Raw genomic sequence first — 20,815 nt, 5'->3', positions numbered from 1 at the left:
CCCATTGCGATCGTACAGGCAGAGAACTGTGGCTCCGTGGGGTCGGAGGGATAGCGGAAGGTCGCATGGATCTCGGAGAAGCCGTTCTTGCTCATCCCGTGAGCTCTGGACCCGTTGACTCCTCGGGAGGCCGGTGTCCGCATCCCTGTGACGTCCCCGCTGGAGCATCGCTACCCCAGGGCCACTCCTCCGGCCCCCGCCCCCATTAGAAAAGGGGCTGGATGAGGTGGGGGGGCGGGGCTGGTTCAGGATGACCCGAGTTCAAAGCTAGCCTCAGGCACGTCCGAGCTGTGCCACCCAGGGAAGTCACTTGACCTCTGCTTGCCTCAGTTTCCTCGTCTATAAATGGGACGATAACAGCCCCTCCCCTCCATCACACAGTAGGCGCTCTGTGAATGCCAGCGCGGCCACCTCGGACCCAGACTTCGCTGGCTGAGGGGCCATCCTCCGTTCAGGGCCGGGCTTCCCCCGAGCCTGCTGACGTCTAGGAAGGGTCCCCCACCCCAGGAGATTGGGGGACGTGGCGCCCTTCTGGTGGCGGGGGGTGGCCCTTGCGGGGTGTCCCAGCTCCGCCCGCACAGATGCAGACCCCCAGGCCACAAGGAAGCCGGCAGCGAGGACAGCTAGGCTCCACCAGGAGAGGGAGGTTCCCTGAGGAGGGCGGGGCCACGTAGGACCCTCCTTTCCTCTCCCCACCCGCCCCATACACAGCCTCCTCCCGGGCGGCTATTCCTCAGCACCACTCTGCTGCGCATGCGTATACGGAGCCCCCGGCCTGCGCACTACATTTCCCAGAAGGCCTTGATAACACGGTCGGCGGTTACCAAGGAAACCGGGACGAAAGGGGGGCGGTGGGAAAAATTCTTCCCCAGATTGGTCCAGAAGCCGTGATGGGGCAGGGCCAGAGGAGCGTGAGGAAGAATCGATGACGTCACTTCCGCTAGGTCCCCATCCTCGGCGGCGCCGCCGTCAGCCCCCTTCGTCCCATCCCCGCCGTTCTGAGCTCTTCAACTCCTGGGTGCGCTCGCGACCGTCTCGGCTCCGCTCCGTCCTCGGCTGCCTCCACTGCCGGGGCTCCAGCCCCGCGTCCGCCCCGGGCTGGGGTGAGTAGGGGCCCGAGGCTGGGCTGGGGGGCCGGGCGGGGGGCGGGAGGGGCGGGGCGCCCATCACCTGGTTTCGGAGCCCATTGGTCATCCAGGTGGGGGAGGGGAAATGGTACAATCAGCCAATCAGCGGGGCCGCTGCTCCCTTCTCCTGCCCCCTGTCCCGGCGCGCATGCGCTCCGACCGCAGCTCCCGCTTTTTCTGGGCCCTTCTGCTTAGTCAAGCTGCGCCTAGTCCCGCCCCCGGCGCCCCCACCTTGTCCTGGGTGACCCCCGTCGGGCCTCGGAGGCCGGGCCGGGGCAGAGCAGGGGCTGTGGCTGCTCCCTCAGGCCTGGACCCTGTCTTCCCAGATGATCGCCCCCCTCCCCCACCCACTAGGCCCCAGCCCGGATCAGGGTCTGGGCCTGCGGGGCCTCCTCTTCCCCCTGCAGGGGCTCCGGCCTCTCTCTGGTGATTGATGCCGGCGTCCTGCCGGTAAAACGGGCTGCAACCCAGAGCCCGAGGTGGAGGCCACGCGGGGGCCGCCTCCGGGCACAGAGGTAACGGTCGCGCCCCGTGGTGCCAAGTGGCCGCGGAGGAATGACGGCCGGCCGGCCCGGGGTCGCCCTGGTACCTCTCGGAGGGCCGGAGACACGAGAAAGATCTCTGGCATGCCGGATTTGGCCAGGCCCCGGGCACTGCCCAGCCTTCGAGGAGTTGGGCTCTGCCTAGTGGGTGGAAATGCCTCATCAGTGAGCCCCGGGCTCCTCCAAGTACGAAGTGAAGAGTGTGCCTAGAGAGCTGCAGGCCAGCAGAAGCACCTCGGCTTTTCCCAGACACAAGCAGAAAGCAAGAATGCCCCTTCCCCCCCCTCAAGGCACCTGGGTCTAGGAGTGCTGAGGTCGCGATAATCCGTTAAGGATGTCATAGCATTGTTAGGTGCCAGGCACTGTGCTGTGGGCTAGGGATGCTATGACAAAAAACATTTGAACCTCCATCCTGAAATGAAGCTTACGTTCTATTGGAGGAAACAAGGCATACACAGACACGTTTAGAGAGTAAATACAATATCCAGAATGCCAACCATGTAAATTTAAAGAACCAAAAAGAAACAGTGCTGTATAGTTATGGCCCAACTGCCCAGAGAAGAAATGAAAAAGTGTGCCAGCTTTCCAACTCTGCGTTGGTGGCAACTATGGGTGTACAAAATATATAAAATGTCAGAGACCTTTGACATGCCAAGTAGTTCTGCTGAAACTGCTTTCACAGAATTTGAGAGTTAGAAGGCACTCAGTGACCACTTATGCTAACCCAGATGGGAAAAGAATCACCGCCCTAACATACCTGACAGGTGCTATCCAACTTCAGCTTTAAGACCCCTAAGGAGAAGAAATCTACCACCTCTTAAGGCAATTTCATTTCTTTTTTGTCAGCTGTAATTGTCACCAAGCTTCAGTTGACCTCTGTAATTTCTATATATAGCTGGGGCCAAGCAGAATCGATCTTATCTCTGTTAAAAATGACCACCTTTCAGATACTTGAAAAACAGGTGACATGGACTTGGACCCTTCATTATCCTGCCAGTTCTCCCCTGGATGTCCTCCAGCTTATCAATATCTTTTTTAAACTGTAGTGCCCACAATTAAACATGATAGTCCAGATGAGATCTCACAGGCGCAGAGGAGCTATCACTGCCACCTCCACCCCTGATTCGAGCTGCCCCTTTTAAGCACCCTAACATCAAATTAGTGACTTTGGCTACCACATCACCCTGCTCACTCACTGAGCTTGCGACTGCAAGCCTCCTCCAGCTTGGGCAGCTAGGTGGCATCATGAACAGTGCCAGACTTTGCTTCAGAAAGACCCAGGTTTGAATCCTGCCTCAGATGGGAGCTGTGTTACTGAGCAAGTTATCTAGCCATCCTCAGCTCTAGCTGCATCTATAAAATGCAGATTATAATGGCACTTACCTGACAGGGTTGTTGTGAGGATTAAATGAGCACTCTGCAAACCTTACAATACTACTCAAATGCTAGCTATTGTGGTTGTCTTGTGAGGTTGATTTTTTGTTCCCAAGTATAAGACTTTACATCTGTCCCTGTTGAATTTCATTTTATTAGATTCAACCCAGTGCTCTAGCCTGTCAAAACCTGACTGCCAATCCATGTGTTAGCTATCCCCATGCTTTGAATCTCACTCCCGCCTCCTTTGAAGCTTCTACATTGCTTTCTCTTCCCTCACGACTCAGCTCTTGTGCCAACCCCTCCATGCGCTAGCTAGCATAGTTACTGGCGTCTCCCACATATTACCTTGTATTTCCTTATCTCTGTCAGTGTTTTGTTCCCCCCATAAAATGTTTGCTGATATCTCCAGTTTTGGTTCAGTCAACAAGCATTTAAGTGTTCGGTGTTTGCCAGGACCAGGCTCATTCTGCTGTCCTTTTGGGTGGGTTGGTCAGCCCTCCTTGCTGCTGACCTGGCTCTCTTGGGCTCCTCTGCTGCCCTGAGTCCACACTAAGAGCACTGATAGGCCTTAGGCCTCCCTGGATCTTGGAGCTATTGGGCTTTGGTATTTCATGGCCTTCTATCCTCTAGCACAGTACCTGGCACATAGTAGGTGCGTAGTCAGTGGTCTTTGAGTGACTGACCACTTATTGTCACTCCCCACTTCTGACCTCTTGCCATGTCCTGGTGGTTTTATCGTTGTAGCATCTCTTGAATGCCACCCCTTCTCTCTGCCCTGCCACCTGCCAATACAGACTCCCTCAACTTGTGCCTGGACAATTGTAATAGCTGCTGTTTGGTCTTCCTCCCTCATATCTCTCCCCACTCCAGTCCATCCTCCACCCAGTTCTCAGAGCGATCTTCCTAAAGCACAGCCCTGAGCATGGCACCACATTATTCAATAAACTCCAGTGGTTCCAGGTCACCTCCGGGAGGTGCTAGCCTGTACTGGTAACCCCTTTCCTGTTGCCATGGGATTCTGGCTGATATTTTGTGCAGATCTGGGAGGAAGAAGTCATCGATGATAGTTTCTCATTGGCTTTCTTGAACATTATTTGGTCTGATGCTAATTTGGGGATTTTTCTGGGGTGGGTGCGAGAGGATGGACTGCCTGCTTCTGTTCTGGTTGCTGTCAATGCTAAAAGTCTCAGCACTGGGCTCTAAGCTCCCTGAGGGACTTTCTCTTTAGTCTCTGACTACCCAGCTCCTTGTATGTAGTAGGCACTTAATATTTTTTTATTTGAACTGAGTTGAGAATGTGCTCTTTATGACCTTCTGACTTTGCAAGAGTGTGAGTGGATTTCAAATGCCTGAGTCCAGGGGAAAGTGGGTTTCTCTCTAATAGCTTCCTTTCTTCCCCAGCTCTGCCCTCTGACAACAAAGCCCTTCCTCAAGAGGCAACTACTTTAAAGTGAAAGGAATGGCCCCTATCTACCTGACAGCCCAGACCCACCAGGTAAGTGGGTGCTCTTTCCCCAGAGACTTTATCTGTGGTCTTGTGATTAGGATTAGGTAGCCAACCAGCTCGTTACTTTAGATGTCATAGCTTAATCTCTGTGTTCTAGTGTATCACTTTTCCTTTGTTGGTTGAAGTGTTTAAGTTATGACCTGTTGGATGTGTTTTCAGTTCCTGCTGGTCTGCATTATTTTAAGTTCTTCATGATCTAGCATTTGATTGCTTGTGACATAGCATTCATTGGTGTCCAGGAGGGTCATTGAGGAGGCAGCTAGGTGGCCAGTGAAACTCAGATCAGAAGGAGATGGAAAACCACTCTAGGATCTTTGCCAAGAAAACCCCAAATGGGCTAACAGAGTCGGATATGACTGAAACAACTTTCTGATTCCAAGCCTGCTGCTCTGAGTTCAAATCTGGCTTCAGACACTACTAACCTTGTGACCCTGTGCAAGTCACATAACTGCTATTTGCCTCAGTAACTCATCTGTCAAATGAGCTGGAGAAGGAAACGGCACACTACTCCAGTCAGCTTCTGTGGGGGTGTAAGATCCACCCACAGCCAGCACCCAGAAAGCTGCCAACAGCACAAGTTCTTTTGATCTGCTTAACTAAGGAAAGCAAGGTGAAGGGGTTGACAAGCTTACTTTAACCCTGCATACAAATATCATTCACTTAGTTCAGGGGAAAAGACCAGCACACTGAACTTCAGAACAAATACAAACAAATTACAAACATCAACAGACAGACCTTGTCTGATTCAAATCCCAATGTATAGCTACCAGAGTTCAACAAAGTCTCAGCATCCAGGTTTACAAGCTGGAGAGCTCCTTAGCTACAGTGGCCCGGAGTCTCTGCATCAGCACCATCACCAGTGAGAGCCCTGCACAAATGGCCCTGTGCTCTCTTCTCATAGGGCTTCGGACGTCATCAAACATCATCTGAATGACCAGAACTTAGGCTGCTATGATTGGCTCTTGAGTTAGCCCCTCCCCTTAGGACCCTGGGAGGTTCACATCCACATAGGTTAGGTTAACACCTAATAGGGGTTAGGGCCTGGGGCTTAGCACCTTGTAGGGCTCAATGAAATACACTGAATTACTCAAAGGAAACAAAGGCCAAATTCTTCAAGGGCACTTGGTCGAACTAAGTGTTAAGAGCCCATTTTGCTTACCAACACAGAAGAGTCAGGCACAACTGAAATGATTGAGCAACAACAGTAGGGTTGTATATTCTTCAAGACTCCCATTTAGAAATCTCCATTGGGCTAGAAAATCTAGTTTTGTCAACATTTCATTAATCTGTAATGCCCTTTTATCTTTCCATGGGTCATGTCAGGCTCTGAGAGCAGAAAATTAAGTTTGTCTAATTCAGTGTCTTATTAGCTATACCATTTTTTATTTGCTGCTTTCTCCTTTGACAGATGAGTCACTTTTGGCATCCTCTACCTATTTACCTAATAGCATTTTATTCTCTACAGGGCCTTTAATCATAAGGCATTTTATCTGTTTTTATCCCTTAATATTATCCATGGTATCTTGAAGATTGCTCCAAATCACTAACAGTGAGAAAAGTTAAACCAAGGGGATTGCAAAATGGACAAATATCAGAGCTGTCAGTGTTATCATAAGGGCCTCCAGAACACAGATTCACTAAATATACTTCTGCTGGCAGGGCTGTTGTGTCTTTTGTTTTTTAACCACTGGGTCATGTAGTTCTAGAAAACAATTTGGAATTATGTGAGAAAGGTGCTATATTTCATGCCCTTCAACCCAAAAATCCTTTGATTTTGAGAAATGCTTTATTGCTAATCCTTCTTCTGCCTTAACTTTCCCCTTCATGTTCCAGATGGTCTCATTCTTTTTGTTCCCCCTTTCAAGTAATTCCTTCCTGAAGTTCCCAGCCTTTGTTATTGTATTGTTTATTTTCAAACATTTTATTTCCATACAACAGTTCCCTGACCCCCATATTACTTTGCTGGGAAAAAAAAAGCTAAGCAAACTCCCTGTTACCATGATTTCAGCTTTCCCTTTTTGTATTTTGCTGCTTGTTACCGGAAAGAAGGGATGTGTGTTTTAGCTTTAGTCATTTGGTGTCAGTGCTGTATTTGAACCTAAGGTCTCAGTGCCTTTGAGTGTTGTCTCTGTGTTCGTTTGCTTCTTGCTTTTGATTGTGCCAGCTCATACGAGTCTTCCTGTGTTTCTCCAAATTCATTATGTTCTTCATTCCTTATGGCACAGGGATATTCCCTATGAATCTTCCCAATAATTGGGCATGTAATTTGTTTCCAACCTCTTGCTAATACAAACAACACTGTTAGAACTATTTGGTTATATATGGGAGCTTTCTTTCTACTGTAATGGAGACCGACACATGTGCTGAGCAACTCTGGTGGCGCCTCCTCGTGGGAAAGAAGCTGGGAGCCTGTTTTGGGGAGAATTATTGGCAAATGCTTAGTCTGTGACTGATTCTGGTCTTCTCATCGAGTGGCTGAGCCTCCTTACTTGGCTGCAGTTGCAGAACCAGAGCTCAGAGTACCTTCAGAAAGCAAGTGACTAGAACCTTGTTATCCTCTCTGATTGCCCTCTCTTGGTTTGACTCCTTCGTTGACAGGATCCAGTGAGAGACAGTATTGTAAGGGATGAGGTCTTGGACTTTTTCCCCTTCAAGGCCAACATAAGACCCTGTGCATAGCAGGCCTTGGTCCTTTGCCCTTGCTGTTTTTTCTTTGCCATTTGGTTTGAAGGAGATTAATCTGAAAAGTTCGAACTTATGAGTTTTGAAAGGTCAGGAGAGCAAGCCTCTGGGTGTCTAGGAATCTGGGAGTTAGAGTCTGTGCTGGGTTTTTCAACCAACCCAGCATGAGTGTCCCAAGGATCAAGGAGAGACCTAATGGTAGCTGAAAAGAGGTCTCATCTAGCAATCATGCCTCATCTGGACATGAGTCTGGTGGGAACAGTGCTAGGTAGAAATTGTGCTCAGTCAGAGACCCCTTTCCCAAGAGTCTGTGATGGAATAAGGGAGAGTGTTCCCTTGAGATGTTTGGGGGAAATGCTTGTGCTTCTGTTCTAGCCTTATCTTTGCAGTAAATATTCTTCTGTAAAAACTAATTGATGTAAAGTGGATAAATGGAACTGACATGCTAGTCACTGAAGGGTGGAGGAACAACTGGTGTCATTAGAGAAGAGACTGGCCAAGGCCATGAGAAGGGTACCCTGAGGAAGAGAAGCAGCAGCCTAACTTGGAGTGTTTCAGAACAACACTCTGTCATTGATGGCCTTGAGGTATAAGCCTGGGATTGAGATGGCTGGATCAGAGAACAGGCTCACTTGAGTTACATTCTTTGCGTAGTCCAGTGATCTTCAGGGAAATTGGCCCAGTTCACAGCTATACCATTAATGAGTACATCCAGCAATCTGCCCGTAATCCCTCCAGTGTTTCCATTGTCAATCCTTATACTCTTTGCTTCTTGTTTGGTGTTTGGGTTTGAGATGATAACCTCGAAGGTGTTTCAATTTTCATTTTTCTTGGTAATGACTCGGAATAATTGTTGATCTGTTTCTTCATATACTTCAACAGCTTGTCTAATGAGAATGGTTTAGTCTAATCTATTCTCTTTTGGGTGTTACACCTTTATCAGAGCTCTTAGAAAAAAAAATTTCCTCCAGTTCATAAAGCTTTTTTTTTCCTGTTATACCTACACTGACTTTTGCTTGTATAAATGACCTTTAATTTCATATAAAGAAAATTATACAATATTCTTTTATATAATGTTCTCTAACCTTTGTCCATAAATGGATTCTTTTCCTGTTTACGATTGTAGGTTTCTCTCACATTTTTCTTCAGTTTTTTTATAGTATGATTTTTAAAATCTTTAGATCATTTATCCATTTGGCCATTATCATGCTATATAATGTTAGATACTGGTCTAAAAATTTTTGTTTCCGCCAAATTGTTTCAATAGTACTGGAAAAACAGAATAACCTATTTCTTCAGCAACCCTGATACTAAGTGTGTCTTAAAAGCAGCCATAGACTTGTTATTTCCTTACATCATGTTAACCTATAGTCATACTCAACTCTTTACTTTAAGGCAACACTAGACTAAATTGCTTATGTGATATATGATTGGTCATTTGGAATTCCACATCTGCCCAGTTCTGGAGTTGTCAGCAAGGAATTAACATTTGTGACCTAATTAAAAAAGAAAAATTTCCTTTGGTGGAATATACCCAGCTCTGCAGGACAGATTCATCTGATAATGTAGTTCATTTTCCCCTGCTTTCCAGTATATCCTATTGTGGTTTTTTTCTTGTCTCCTTGTCTTCGTTGGGTATTCTTGGGCAATTCAAATTGGTGTTATTGATGTGTAAATTGATTACTCCTAGCTGCTCACAAGAATCTCTCCTTGACCTTGAAGCTTGATGACTGCATTTGCCGGTTCGTCAAACTCAGGATTTCTCTTAGGTCTGTGAATTCTGTTCACACTCTACCTTCTATTTCCATTCTTTCTGCTCAGTTTTCTTATATGTTATTACCTGGATTATATGATTCAGATTTTGTTTTTTCATAGTTTTCTGAGATCTTAATATTTCTCTGAATGTCTGGTTGATCTTTGTCTTTCAGTTCTATTGCTTTATTTTATAGAGATCTGAGACCATCATCTGGTTCTGCTATTTAAAAAGTTTCCTCTTATTTTTATTCCATTTTTGCAATTTAAAAAATCTGCATAAGCTGCCATACTTCTCAATGAGATTTTCCCATTTTTTATTTTTCTGCTTTGTCAATCCTCCTTTTTGTCTTCTTGAATTCTTCACTTTAATTATGTGATGGCTGTTGATAATCTCCAGCCTACAAACTGGAAGTCTGACAATGATGTACTGGCTCCGTCTTTGGGAGATGATGATGTATACCAGTGGACTTTGAGTTAATGAAGCAAGAGAGAGTATGAGATTGGGAAAATAGAAAACCTGGGTTTCTGCCCCAGTTCGTACAGAGACTGGCTGAATGCAGGAAGCAGGGGATTTCCTTGTTTTGTCTTCTCTAACATGGGGATGGTGAGTGAATGGTGGCTTTGCTGCTTCCCAGGGCTGTGAGAAGCTAAGCACTTTGTGAATTGAGAAGTACCCTAGAAACATGACTCTCATTGCTTTCTTATTGTTTGGTCTGATGAGTCAGAGTGTAGCCCAGGCTAAATCCCACTGTAGGAATTCATGTCTGTCTCACTTCAGATCACCAAAACCCGAAGAGTCCTAGGAACAAACTAATCTGTACCCTTCTTCCCAACACTGTGCCTCCCACTGGGTCTTCATGAGGGATGGTCCCAGGGTCAGCACAGACGTGTTTGTTGTTTTAGGGGTCTGTGACCTTCAGGGATGTGGCTGTGGACTTCACCCTGGAAGAGTGGGGGCACCTGGACCCCTTCCAGAAGGAGCTGTACCGGGACGTGATGCTGGAGAACTTCAGGAACCTGGTCTGCCTGGGTGAGGAGGGGGCCGCCCCCAGGACTCAGCTGAGGGTCTTTATTTTTTCCTGTATATAACCATCAAGTATCAAGCATTGTTTGCAAAAACCAGAGATTGCTAATCCTTTTATAGTTAAGAGACATGAGATATGTATGTTACCTGTTTGCTGATGAAAAACTTTGCTTTAAACATCTAGAACCTAAAAAATTGATTCTGTTTCCCTAGAGGTTTGAGCTCTTCTATACTCTGTTCCCTGAGAAATTCTCCCCGAGAGTCCTGGAGCAGAATCCCAAATGCACAAATGGTTCCCACCCTCTCAGCAGGGAGTATGTCTGTCAAATAAACAGACTCTCTTTCTGGGTCCAAATGCATTCTCCTGTCCTTTCCTCAGTACTTGTAGCAGGGCCCTACAGAGTAGTCCTCCAGAAGCCTGCTCCACCTCCGTGAGACCTTGTTGCATCCCTGCTGATTCTTGTAGGTACAGGGCCTTAGATTGAATTCTCAGCTCTTTGCTGGTTCTCTGTCCCATATTCAATGAACAGGACTTACGGTGTCCAAACCTGATGTCATCCACCAGCTGGAGCAAGGAGAAGCCCCTTGGATTCCAGAGGGAGAAAGCCCAAGAAACAGCTTTGCAGGTGAGCAAGCCCAGCCTGGTACAGCCATCATGGCTTGCCAGACCATGGCCTCTGTGGTCACAGCAGGAAGCTCCCAAGCCTGGGGACAAGAGGCCACACTATTTGGCCTTCAGAGCCTCATCTTCCCCTCCACTGGAAAGTGTTGCCCTCTCCTTCCTCCTGCATCCCCTCAGTGGTAGAGGAGCTGACCCAAGCGACTGCGGGCCCTCTTGGACTCTGCCTCCTATGGCCATTCCTTCGTTGCCTCTTTTTTTTAAGTTTCATGCCTTTTCTTTTTATAACTAAGTCATGATCCCCTTCCCCCGTTCCCCCAGCACCACTGTGGAGCCAAATATTTTAGTAATAGCTCACATTGATACAGTGCATCATAACCCATGATGGAGGTGCTATCGTCCCCATTTCACAGATGAGGACACCAAATGTCGGAGGCAGGATTTGAGCTTAGGTCTTCCTGACTCCAAGTCCAGCTCTCTATTCACTGGGCACTTGTAGTTTCTGTGTGTATTTCTCTTCTGGATATGCTTTCTTCACCCTGGCTCATTTCATCTAACCCTTTTCACAGTTTGCTGAATTCCTCTGCCTGGTTGGCTCTTATGGCTCGGGGATATTGCTTTATGTACCTAGGGGACTTGGATTCAGAAAGATCCAAGTTCAAATTCCACCTGCCTGTGACCCAGGATCACTTTACTAACATGGTTCCTCCCTCCCAGCATAACTGTGAAGTGCTAGATCACCGGGAACTGTGGATCACAGTTTGTTCAGCTACTGGGCCCCTATTTTATTTCCAGTTTCTTATGACTTCAGAGAGTGTTCCTGGGAGCATTGTGTACCCTGTGGGCTCTTTCTTCTGTTATTGGCACTTTTTCTTTGAACCCTGGTGCTTGGTACAGCACATATTACACAGTCAGGGCTTAATAAATGTTTGTTGATTGATTCTTTGGACCTTAATAATGGCAACAGAGTGTCAATTACTAGCTTATTATCTCCTTTCTCATCCTGGCACTGTTTTTATGAGAATAACATGCACGTGGTGAGGATTTTTGTAGACAGCTGAAGTAGGAGCAGCCTGATTTTCACGTGGCTGAGATGGTTTTTCCTTTAAGGAGGCTGGGAGACTGCTGGTTTGGCTTCCTGGCCACCTGAGGCCTAAAGGGCCTTGCCTGGGTGGTTCTCAGGGGAGGCCCTGCCTGGACATTTCTCTGCTGCCTCTCTGATCGGTCCTGGCTGTTGCCATGCTGAATGTATAAGCAGATAGGGGGATGTATCATTTTAACTGGTGCTTGTATCATCCTGACTGCGAAGACTTTGCTTTAAGGGGCAGGAGCCTATTCTTAGAATGGTGGGCCCAAGTGCATAGAGTGCTGGGCCTGAAGTCAGGAAGACCTGAATTCAAATCCAGCTTCATATACTTCCTAGCTCTGTGACCATGGGCAAGTCACTTCACCTCTGCCTCAGTTTCCTTGTATGTAAAATGGGGATAATAATAGCACCTCCCTCCCAGGGGTTGTAGGCATGAGATGATAGTATTTGTAAAGCACATAGCACAGTGCCTGGCATATAGTAGGTGCTTAATAAATGCTTGTTTTCTTCCCCTCCATCCTTATTGTCTTGGCTTCCTTTATGCTGAAGCATAAAATACTGAGCTGACAAAAAAAATTGATGCTCTGAGGCTTTAGTGGAATTCCCATTGCTTTATGAGAATACATTCCTGACTGAGAATTGCTGATTGCTATGGTGAATGTGGAGATGGGAGAATAGCCTTTTATTTTAACTAGGAATTGTATCTTTTTTAGTCTTTACAAGAAAAGTTATTTATATTGCATTTTAGGGTCCACAAGTGTCTCATTACATTCTAGTCCCAAGCCTGACTCTCTGGACTCACTGGACTGGTCTGAGCTGGGCCCGGCCAAGAATATTTGGCATTGGTCAGCAGGATTGTTTACAGGAACTTAATGGTTAAATTCATTATTGAGATGGGGGATAGATGATGTAGAAGAAAGAGAGCCTTGGGTGACCAGTGAGCCAGACACAGGACAGTGCAAGATCCTTACCACAAGATTGTTCTGTGGGAAGCTGCCTCAGTGGGCTAAGGAAGGAGCACCTGTTTACCCAGTAAGGGAAGCTCTATGGAAGTTCTTAAAGAACAGGACAGGGAAAGTAGAACAACTAAGGCTCTCCTAACTGTTACTGATAGTGTTTGAAAAGCTAGATTGCCACTGTAGGGAAAATGACCATAACTTGCGCTTGAGCTTTTGGCAGTTAGAGGCAGAGGTGAGTAAACTTTGACTTTTACAGACCACACACTGAAGGCAGAAGAGCAGATTTGGGCTCTCATTAGAGGTGAACAGGGCAGTGCTAAAAGGGGAAAGGCTAATAGACTACGGCCAGGAAGTGTGACCTCTGACCCAGAGGTTTTGCTGGAGAATTATTAAACTTCTCTGAGATTGGGTTTTTAAGGGAAGAACATGGGAATAGGAATAAACATGAGGATTAGGAAGAAGAGAGCCTTGGACCTGTTCCATTACCTAATGCTCACCACTCCCACCACTTCCCCAGAGAGAGGGACTTTCCCCACAGGGGACTCTGGGTTGGGGGGGGGGGTGGATTTTTCACCACCGAGGGATATGAGAGGTTGCTGGAGAGTTTCAAAGAACAAGCTAAGAGGAGTTAGAAGAAGGAAGGTTTGGTCCATTAGGGACAATGCAGAATTTTAACCACTTGAAGACTGTGTTTATCAGTTGTAGAGTTCTCTCAATTTGGAGAGCTTATAGATGATTTATTCTTGCAAAGTCAGTGAAGCCAGTTACGAGACGCCAGATGAGAAATCCCCATTCCTTGTGAGTAGGTGGCTAAAATGGGGGAAAAGGAGTTGCATATTTGGCCCCACAAAAATGAAATCTGCAGCCATTTTCCTTTTAGGAGATAACAAGGGAGAAGGTGAAATCTTAAAAAGAGAAGGGTTTGGTAAACTGAATAAATAAATGAAAAAAAAAACCATTAGTAACTACTTACCGTGTGTGATAAGCACTGCATTCATTGCTAGGGATTAAATTGTTTTTCTCAAAATAGACAGCCTCTGCCTTCAAGTGACTTACATTCTAATAGGGAAAGCTTACATATATAGGAAAGTGGTAACCAGGGAAGGGAGTTTTGTTCTGGGGCAAGGGATGGGGGTGGGGAGGATGGTAGAAGGTAGAAAACCTCCTCACTGTAGAACATCAATTCACCCCCATGGGCTCCTCACAGTGGAACATCCCTCCACCATGCCAGTCTCCTTCTCCAGTTGGTGAGTTCCTTTCGGAACCTCTACTTTAGAGAGAAGCCCAGACTAGCCAACCTTCATTCATTCTCCAGGCTGTACTTCTGACTTTCTGGACTTCAACACCGTACCCCAGCTACAATCTCTCCCTGAAATCTCCCTCAGTGCCAAGGGCATCCTCACTTTGGAAGATCCATCTACCCCTCTGACCTTCTCACAATGGAACATGCCTCCACCACGCCAGCCCCCTTCTCTTGTTGGTGAGTTTTTCCCAGGGCCTATTTCAGAGAATGGCCCAGGCCAGCCAACCTTCATTCCTCTCCTAGCCATGCTTCTGACTTTCCAGACTTTAATACCAAGACCCATGCACGATGCCTCTCCTCCTCCCCTTTTATGTGTTGTCTTCCAACATTAGAACGTAACCTCCTTAAGGGCTTGTTTTTGGATCCCCAACACTTAGCATAGTGGTTATCGCATAGTCTCTTTTGCCATGCCTTGCCTCTTTTTTGGCAGAGGAGAATGGTATGTGCATGAGCTGGAGCTGGTGCAATGGCCTGGGTGGATGACTGAACGGGGTATAAAACTGAAATATGTTGTGGTGTCTTAGGTCAGCCATTAGATAAGAGTGATGTCACTGACCGGGCCTGACTCAGACTGGTCCCCTCATAGTTTAAGCCTGCTATTAGGACAAATGAGACATTTATAAATCATTCAGCAGTTTAAAAAGATTTATTTAGCTGTAGCAGGGAACGGATATTCAGTGGGGCTATGCAGCAGGGGCACTGTACATTGATTCAGTTGAATATAGCTCTCCTACCTCTTATCTCTTCACAGTGGTCCACAAGTCAAGTATCAGAGAAGGACAGGAACAGCTAGTGATGTCCATGGCTCCAGCCTTTAGTCCCCTGACCCAATTAAGTCTCAAGGATAGCTTCAATGCCTTTTAAGGAAAAGAACTAGCCCATCCCATGGGGCAAAGGACTCTGGTAGATATTTAGATAAATGGACTGGTTTGAATGCATTCAGTCACTAGTCATTTGGTTTCTGCCTTAGCTTCAAAGGCTGGTTTGTGCCGTAGCTTCAAAGGATTTACTTCACCAGGGACTGTCTAGATTCTGGAAAACCTGGAGATCCAGGTCTCAGCATGGATGGTACTGTTCCAGGTGGGGAGGAGGTCAGTGATAGCAGGCTGACAGATAGCCTTGGTGATGGCTTTATGCTTCTCCAAGACCCCTCTACTTCCTATAATCAGTGTGCTATGGGGTCATTTAGTTACTGCTTTTTGGGTGGAACGTCACATCATACTTTAATGAATCCTCCCTGTCCTCCCCCCATCCCAAGACCCCCATACAGGCCTGAGCAGGCAAAAAGGACTTTCTACACAAATAGAAGCATTGGGGATGATGAGTAAAGGAACCATGTGTATCCTACCAAGAGTAAAGAGTAATGATACTCTTTCCTATAAGAAGCTTTGGACAAATTTTGAAATGGTTTGTAAAAGAAGATGATTGATGGTCAGCCTGCAGAGGTGTTAATAAAATTATATAAGGACATCTGGAACTAGAACAGTGAGGGTTTTTCCTCCTTGGCCAAGTTAAATATATCCCTGAAAGCCTCTGCCTCACCCCACCTAATCATTTGGAACCAGCTGAGTCTTTTTATCCATCTTTGAGGAACTGTTAGGTCGAGTCCCCTTAGGACAAGGGCCAGGCTTCCTCAGAGGCGCTGTTAGACCAAAGAGGGACCAGAAGTCATAGGCCCAAGTCATTGTGGCTTAGAAAGGGTGGAAGTTGGCTCCAAATGTATAAGGGCCCACTAGATACCAGCAAAAAGGTTGCTATTATAATAGGAGATCCTTTATTGTAGTTTCCATTATGCATCAAAAACACAAAATTATATGATAAAGCAATAATTGTAAAACTATCTGCTACTAAAAGGACGTAAGTGGAATGAACTGTATAAGCTTGGCTCCAAAGGAAATGAATTGAGCAGCTTAGTGTTGGCTTTGAAGAACACAAGTATATAGAAAAGGACTCTTGTAATTTGACCGAAAGTGCTAGGAAAACTACATAGCAATTGGCAGAAAATAGTTATAGAGCATGATGGTTCTTGATAGAGAACAAAGATGACAGAACTTTGTGTACAACAGGGGCAGCAAGCATATTTACGTTTTTAAATTTTCTTTCAGATTGGGAGACAAATCATGAAACCAAGGAGTCAATTCAGGAGCTGGATATTTCAGTGGAAGAACCATCTCAGGAAAAACTCTCCAAGGATGGTTCTTGTTTCTTGAAGTTACATGAAGCTTGGGATTGTGTTGGCAGTTTGAAGAGGAGGCAGAGCAGTGAGGTGAAACATTCTCAGCAAGTGAAAGGTTCCCCAAAGAAGCATTCTAATAAATTGAGATGGCATGAATATAACTATTGCAGAAATTTTAACCTAGGGCCGGTAGGGTTTCCACAACCTAAAGTAGGAAAGGGTCCCAATAATTGTTATACACAAGGAAAGAGTTTCAGAGTGAGTGCAGACTTAAGAATACGTAATACAGTGTGTCCAAATAAGATATTTTGTAAGTTTAATGAAGGTGAAGAGAAGCTTTGTGAATATAATGAATATTGGAAAGCCTTTAGGAACAGATCAGAACTTAATCAATATCAGACAATGCAGATTGGAGAGAAATCTTACACATGTAGTGAATGTGAGAAGGCCTTCAGGTACAGATCAGAGCTTTCTCAACATCAGACAATTCATACTGGTGAAAAACCTTATGAATGTAATGTGTGTGGGAAGGCCTTCCGCCTGAAAGCACAGCTGAAGCAACATCAGAAAATCCATACTGGTGAGAGACCTTTTAAATGTGATGAGTGTGGAAAAGCCTTCATTCAGAGCCAAAATCTTAAACAACACTATAGAATTCACACTGGAGAGAAACCTTTTGAATGTAATGAATGTGGAAAGGCCTTCACCCAGAGGATAGGACTTATTCAACATCAGAGAATACATAGTGGTGAGAAACCTTATGAATGTAATCAATGTGGGAAGGCTTTCCGCCTGAGAGGAAAACTCAGCCAACATCAAACAATTCATACTGGTGAAAAACCTTTTAAATGTGAGGAATGTGGGAAGGCTTTCATACAAAGCCAAAATCTTAAACAACATTATAGGACTCATACGGGAGAGAAACCTTATGAATGTAATCAATGTGAGAAAACCTTCAGCCGCAGAATAGGGCTTTATCAGCATCAGAAAATTCATGGTAGTGAGGCATGTTATAAATGTAATGAATGTGGGAAGACTTTTAGGTACTTGACAGAACTTACTTATCATCAAAAAAGTCATGCTGAAAAGAAACCTTATGAATATAATGAATGTGGACAGGCCTTCAGTGAGAGAAAGCAATTTATTTCACATTATCCAATTCATACTGGAGAGAAGCCTTATGAATGTAATGAATGTGGAAAGGCCTTTGGCCAGAAGAAGGAACTTAATCGACATTATACAATTCATACTGGAGAGAAACCATATGAATGTAATGAATGTGGAAAGGCCTTCCGCCAAAGAATGGGACTTACTCGACATCAGACAATTCATACAGGTGAGAAGCCTTATGAATGCAATGAATGTGGGAAGGCTTTCAGTCAGAAAATAGGACTTAGTCGCCATCAGACAGTTCATACTGGTGAGAAACCTTATAAATGTGGTGAATGCGGGAAAGCCTTTCGCCTGAGTGCATTGCTTACTGCTCATAAGAATATTCATACTGGTGAGAAACCTTATGAATGTAACGAATGTGGGAAAGCTTTCCGACTGAGAGCATTACTTACCACACATAAGAATATTCATACTGGTGAGAAACCTTATGAATGTAATGAATGTGGGAAATTCTTTCGATTGAGAGCACTGCTTACTGCACATAAGAATATTCATACTGGAGAGAAACCATTTGAATGTAATGAATGTGGGAAGGCCTTCCGTCAGAAGACAGGACTAACGCAACATCAGACAATTCACACTGGAGAGAAACCCTATGAATGTAATAGATGTGGGAAAGCCTTCCGCCAGAGGATAGGACTTACTCAGCATCAGACAATTCATACTGGTGAAAAACCTTATGGATGTAATGAATGTGGGAAGGCCTTTCGCTTGAGAGCAGAGCTTACTCAACATCAGACAATTCATACTGGTGAGAAACCTTATGAATGTAATGAGTGTGGGAAGACATTCCGCCAGAAGGCAGGACTTACTCAACATCAGAGAATCCATACTGGAGAGAAACCATATAAATGTAGTGAATGTGGGAAGGCCTTCAGCAGGCGGGTAGCACTTACACAACATCAGACAGTTCATACTGGTGAAAAACCTTATGAATGTAATGAATGTGGAAAAGCCTTCAGTCAGAGGATAGCCCTGTCTAAACATCAGACAATTCATACTGGTGAGAAACCTTATGAATGCAGTGAATGTGCAAAGTCCTTCCGCCTGAGAGCACAGCTTACCCAACATCAGAGAATTCATGCTGGTGAGAAACTTTTTGGATATAATGATTGAGAAAAGGTGTATTTCCAAAGTAAATAACTTACTCAACAACTATTTATGCTATAAGGGGAGGGTAGGTGTCAGTTGAATCAATCAATCACCCTACTCTACCTCACCTTGCTTAAAATGTTAACAATATAATTTTCCAGCCCTGACACTTTCATTAGTTGAGAACTTCTCTGTTGAATCAATCTGGCATTAAGCTAGTTGCCAAAAGTCCTTAATCAGTTTGGAAGGAATGAAATTCATTGGATGAAATGATGAGATTTATTAAATGGGTAGTTTTTTGGGATTGGCTAAAAAAATTCAATCATGACCTGTGGGTCTTGGATAAAAGAGCAAGCCAATTCTGAATCTGGATTTTTAGTTTTAGAACATCTTATTGAGGGAAGCTGCTTTGGCCAAAACCCTGAGAATAACTTCAGAGTGGGAGGACATAGCCTCTATTTCCTTTTTTCCTCCCCATTAACCAGAAAAAGGCCTCATGAACTTCCAAAAGGTCAGAAGATTTGTGACTTTTCACCAGTGCCCTAACAAGAGCCCTGGAAGAGCAGTGACTGATAACAGCATCTGCATCAGGAGACAAGATTAAACTAGACATACTGAAGAAAGACATCTTCAGGGCTCTCCAAGGAGCATAAGGGGGACTTCACCAGGACACCATAAAGGGTAGGAAAGGAGTTCTAGCAAACAGGAACTGTAAGTTACTGCTTTGCCATGTGTGCTTTTTAAGCTTGAGCCCACCTTCCCTTGAACTCTGCTTTTGTGGGAAAGTGTGTCCTCAATTTGGAGGAGTATTTTATACCAACTGTTCTTATTATGCTACTTTCGTAAATAGCCCTTTCTAAAAGCTAATTAAATATGGCTGGCTAATTTATATTATCTGTTAATCAATAGTCAGGGAAGTAAACCAGTGGAGCAATAGTACTGGAGTCTCCCCACCCTTCAACATTGTCCTCAGTTAAAAAGTAGCCAGCAGCCCTTTTGGGACTCAGTCTGCCAGTGTAAAATGACAAGTATTACACCATGATTATTAAAAGAAAAAGCAGTATATGATGAATATGGAAAGCTCTTCAGGGCATAGAGCTTACTGAAAATCAGATAATCCTATTGGAGAGAAGCATTATGAATATAACAAGCGGAAGGATTTCAGTCAGAATTATGGTCCTTTGTTGAAAATTAGATGCTTGAAATTTTAAATGAAGAAAGTGTATGTCTGCTTTCACTCAGTGGCCAATCCAAACATTTTCCCCTTCCTATTCCCATACACCTCCCACCATTCATTTGTAATGCAAATATTACTTAAACACTTAATTTAAGAAAATTGAAGCAATAAGGCAGCTGTTCACTCTCTAAATGCCACTCATAAAAATTCTGAGAATTCTCATCTTTCCAATCACCAGAGTTGGTAGCCTAACTCCTTAAAAAAGGTCATTTCTCTTTTTGTGCCTTTATCCAGTCCCTTCCTTCCTATTCTAGCAGTCATCCCTTGTCTTTAATATATCATCAGTCTAGTTTGCTCAGCTGGCTCTTTGTCACCTCCCTCAGTTCCTTTAATACCATCTTTCCACTTAGCCAGGTTCACAGCCCTGGAATCTTATTCAGTGTCTCTCTTCTCCACCTCATATCTCATCAATTGCTGTTCTGGTGGATCTTACCTCTGCATCATCTCTCATGTCCATATCATCTCTGCATTCACAACATTGCTAACCTAGTATAGGGCCTCATCCTATTTCCTGAACTATTACAGCAGCCTCTTAGTTTGATTTCTGTCTTCCACTACAGCCTATCCTCCCCACAACTATTAAAATCAACTTTGTAAAGAACAGAATTAATCATGTTACTCTCTTACGTTAAAACCTTGTTTTCCTGTTACCTCCAGGATAAAGTACAAACTCCACAGCTTGGCATTTGAAATCTAATCCCAGCCTTTCCGAGCAGAGTCAAATTGATCTGCTTGTAGTATCCTCCGCCTCTGTCTCATCCCCTTGCCTTGAATATACACCTCTGTCCTTTTTTTCAGTTGTTTCATATGCCACCCCTTGAGGCAAGGGGTTCTTAATCTTTTTGGTGAAATGCATCAGTTTAAAAGAAGCTTATGGAACCCTTCTTAGAATAATGTTTTTTAAATGCATAAAATAAAATACATAAGCTCACCAAGGAAACTATGTTGAAATAAGATGTATTTTTTCCCCACCAAAGTGTATGGACCCCTTGAAATCTATATATGGTAGGCCCTATATTAAGAGCCACTGATTCAAAGGAAGTTTTTTCCTGAATTCTGTATCTTCTAGAATCTTCATTTATTTATGTATATAAATGTTGTATAGAATATAAGTTCCTTAAGGGCTCTGAATTCTGTCTTTATGTTACCAGTACC

At 44.8% G+C, this 20,815-nt stretch overlaps 1 protein-coding gene across 1 annotated transcript; it reads left to right on the top strand.

Moving 5' to 3' along the window:
• The first annotated feature begins 953 nt into the window (after window positions 1-953).
• On the top strand, window positions 954-20,498 carry LOC118834375 (zinc finger protein 420-like). The gene is made up of 7 exons (XM_036741834.1): window positions 954-1,103; window positions 4,448-4,541; window positions 9,894-10,020; window positions 10,545-10,640; window positions 13,995-14,159; window positions 16,088-16,830; window positions 16,942-20,498. The coding sequence occupies exons 2-7, from the start codon at window positions 4,506-4,508 to the stop codon at window positions 18,445-18,447; spliced, it is 2,673 nt and encodes an 890-aa protein (XP_036597729.1). The 5' UTR covers window positions 954-1,103; window positions 4,448-4,505; the 3' UTR covers window positions 18,448-20,498.
• Window positions 20,499-20,815: the final 317 nt, after the last annotated feature.

The sequence above is a fragment of the Trichosurus vulpecula genome, chromosome 1, assembly GCF_011100635.1.
Source record: "Trichosurus vulpecula isolate mTriVul1 chromosome 1, mTriVul1.pri, whole genome shotgun sequence".
Classification (NCBI taxonomy): domain Eukaryota; kingdom Metazoa; phylum Chordata; class Mammalia; order Diprotodontia; family Phalangeridae; genus Trichosurus; species Trichosurus vulpecula.
Note: the sequence above shows the minus strand (reverse complement) of the source record. Positions and strands in the feature narration are given on the sequence as shown.

What these genes read in the sequence shown, in the direction of transcription:
- LOC118834375 (XM_036741834.1), top strand. Translation starts at nt 4,506, where the DNA reads ATGGCCCCTATCTACCTGACAGCCCAGACCCACCAG. An exon ending in CCCAAGAAACAGCTTTGCAG is followed by an intron (nt 10,641 to 13,994) that starts GTGAGCAAGCCC and finishes TTCATTCTCCAG; the next exon opens with GCTGTACTTCTGACTTTCTG. An exon ending in GAATTCACACTGGAGAGAAA is followed by an intron (nt 16,831 to 16,941) that starts CCTTTTGAATGT and finishes CAATGTGGGAAG; the next exon opens with GCTTTCCGCCTGAGAGGAAA.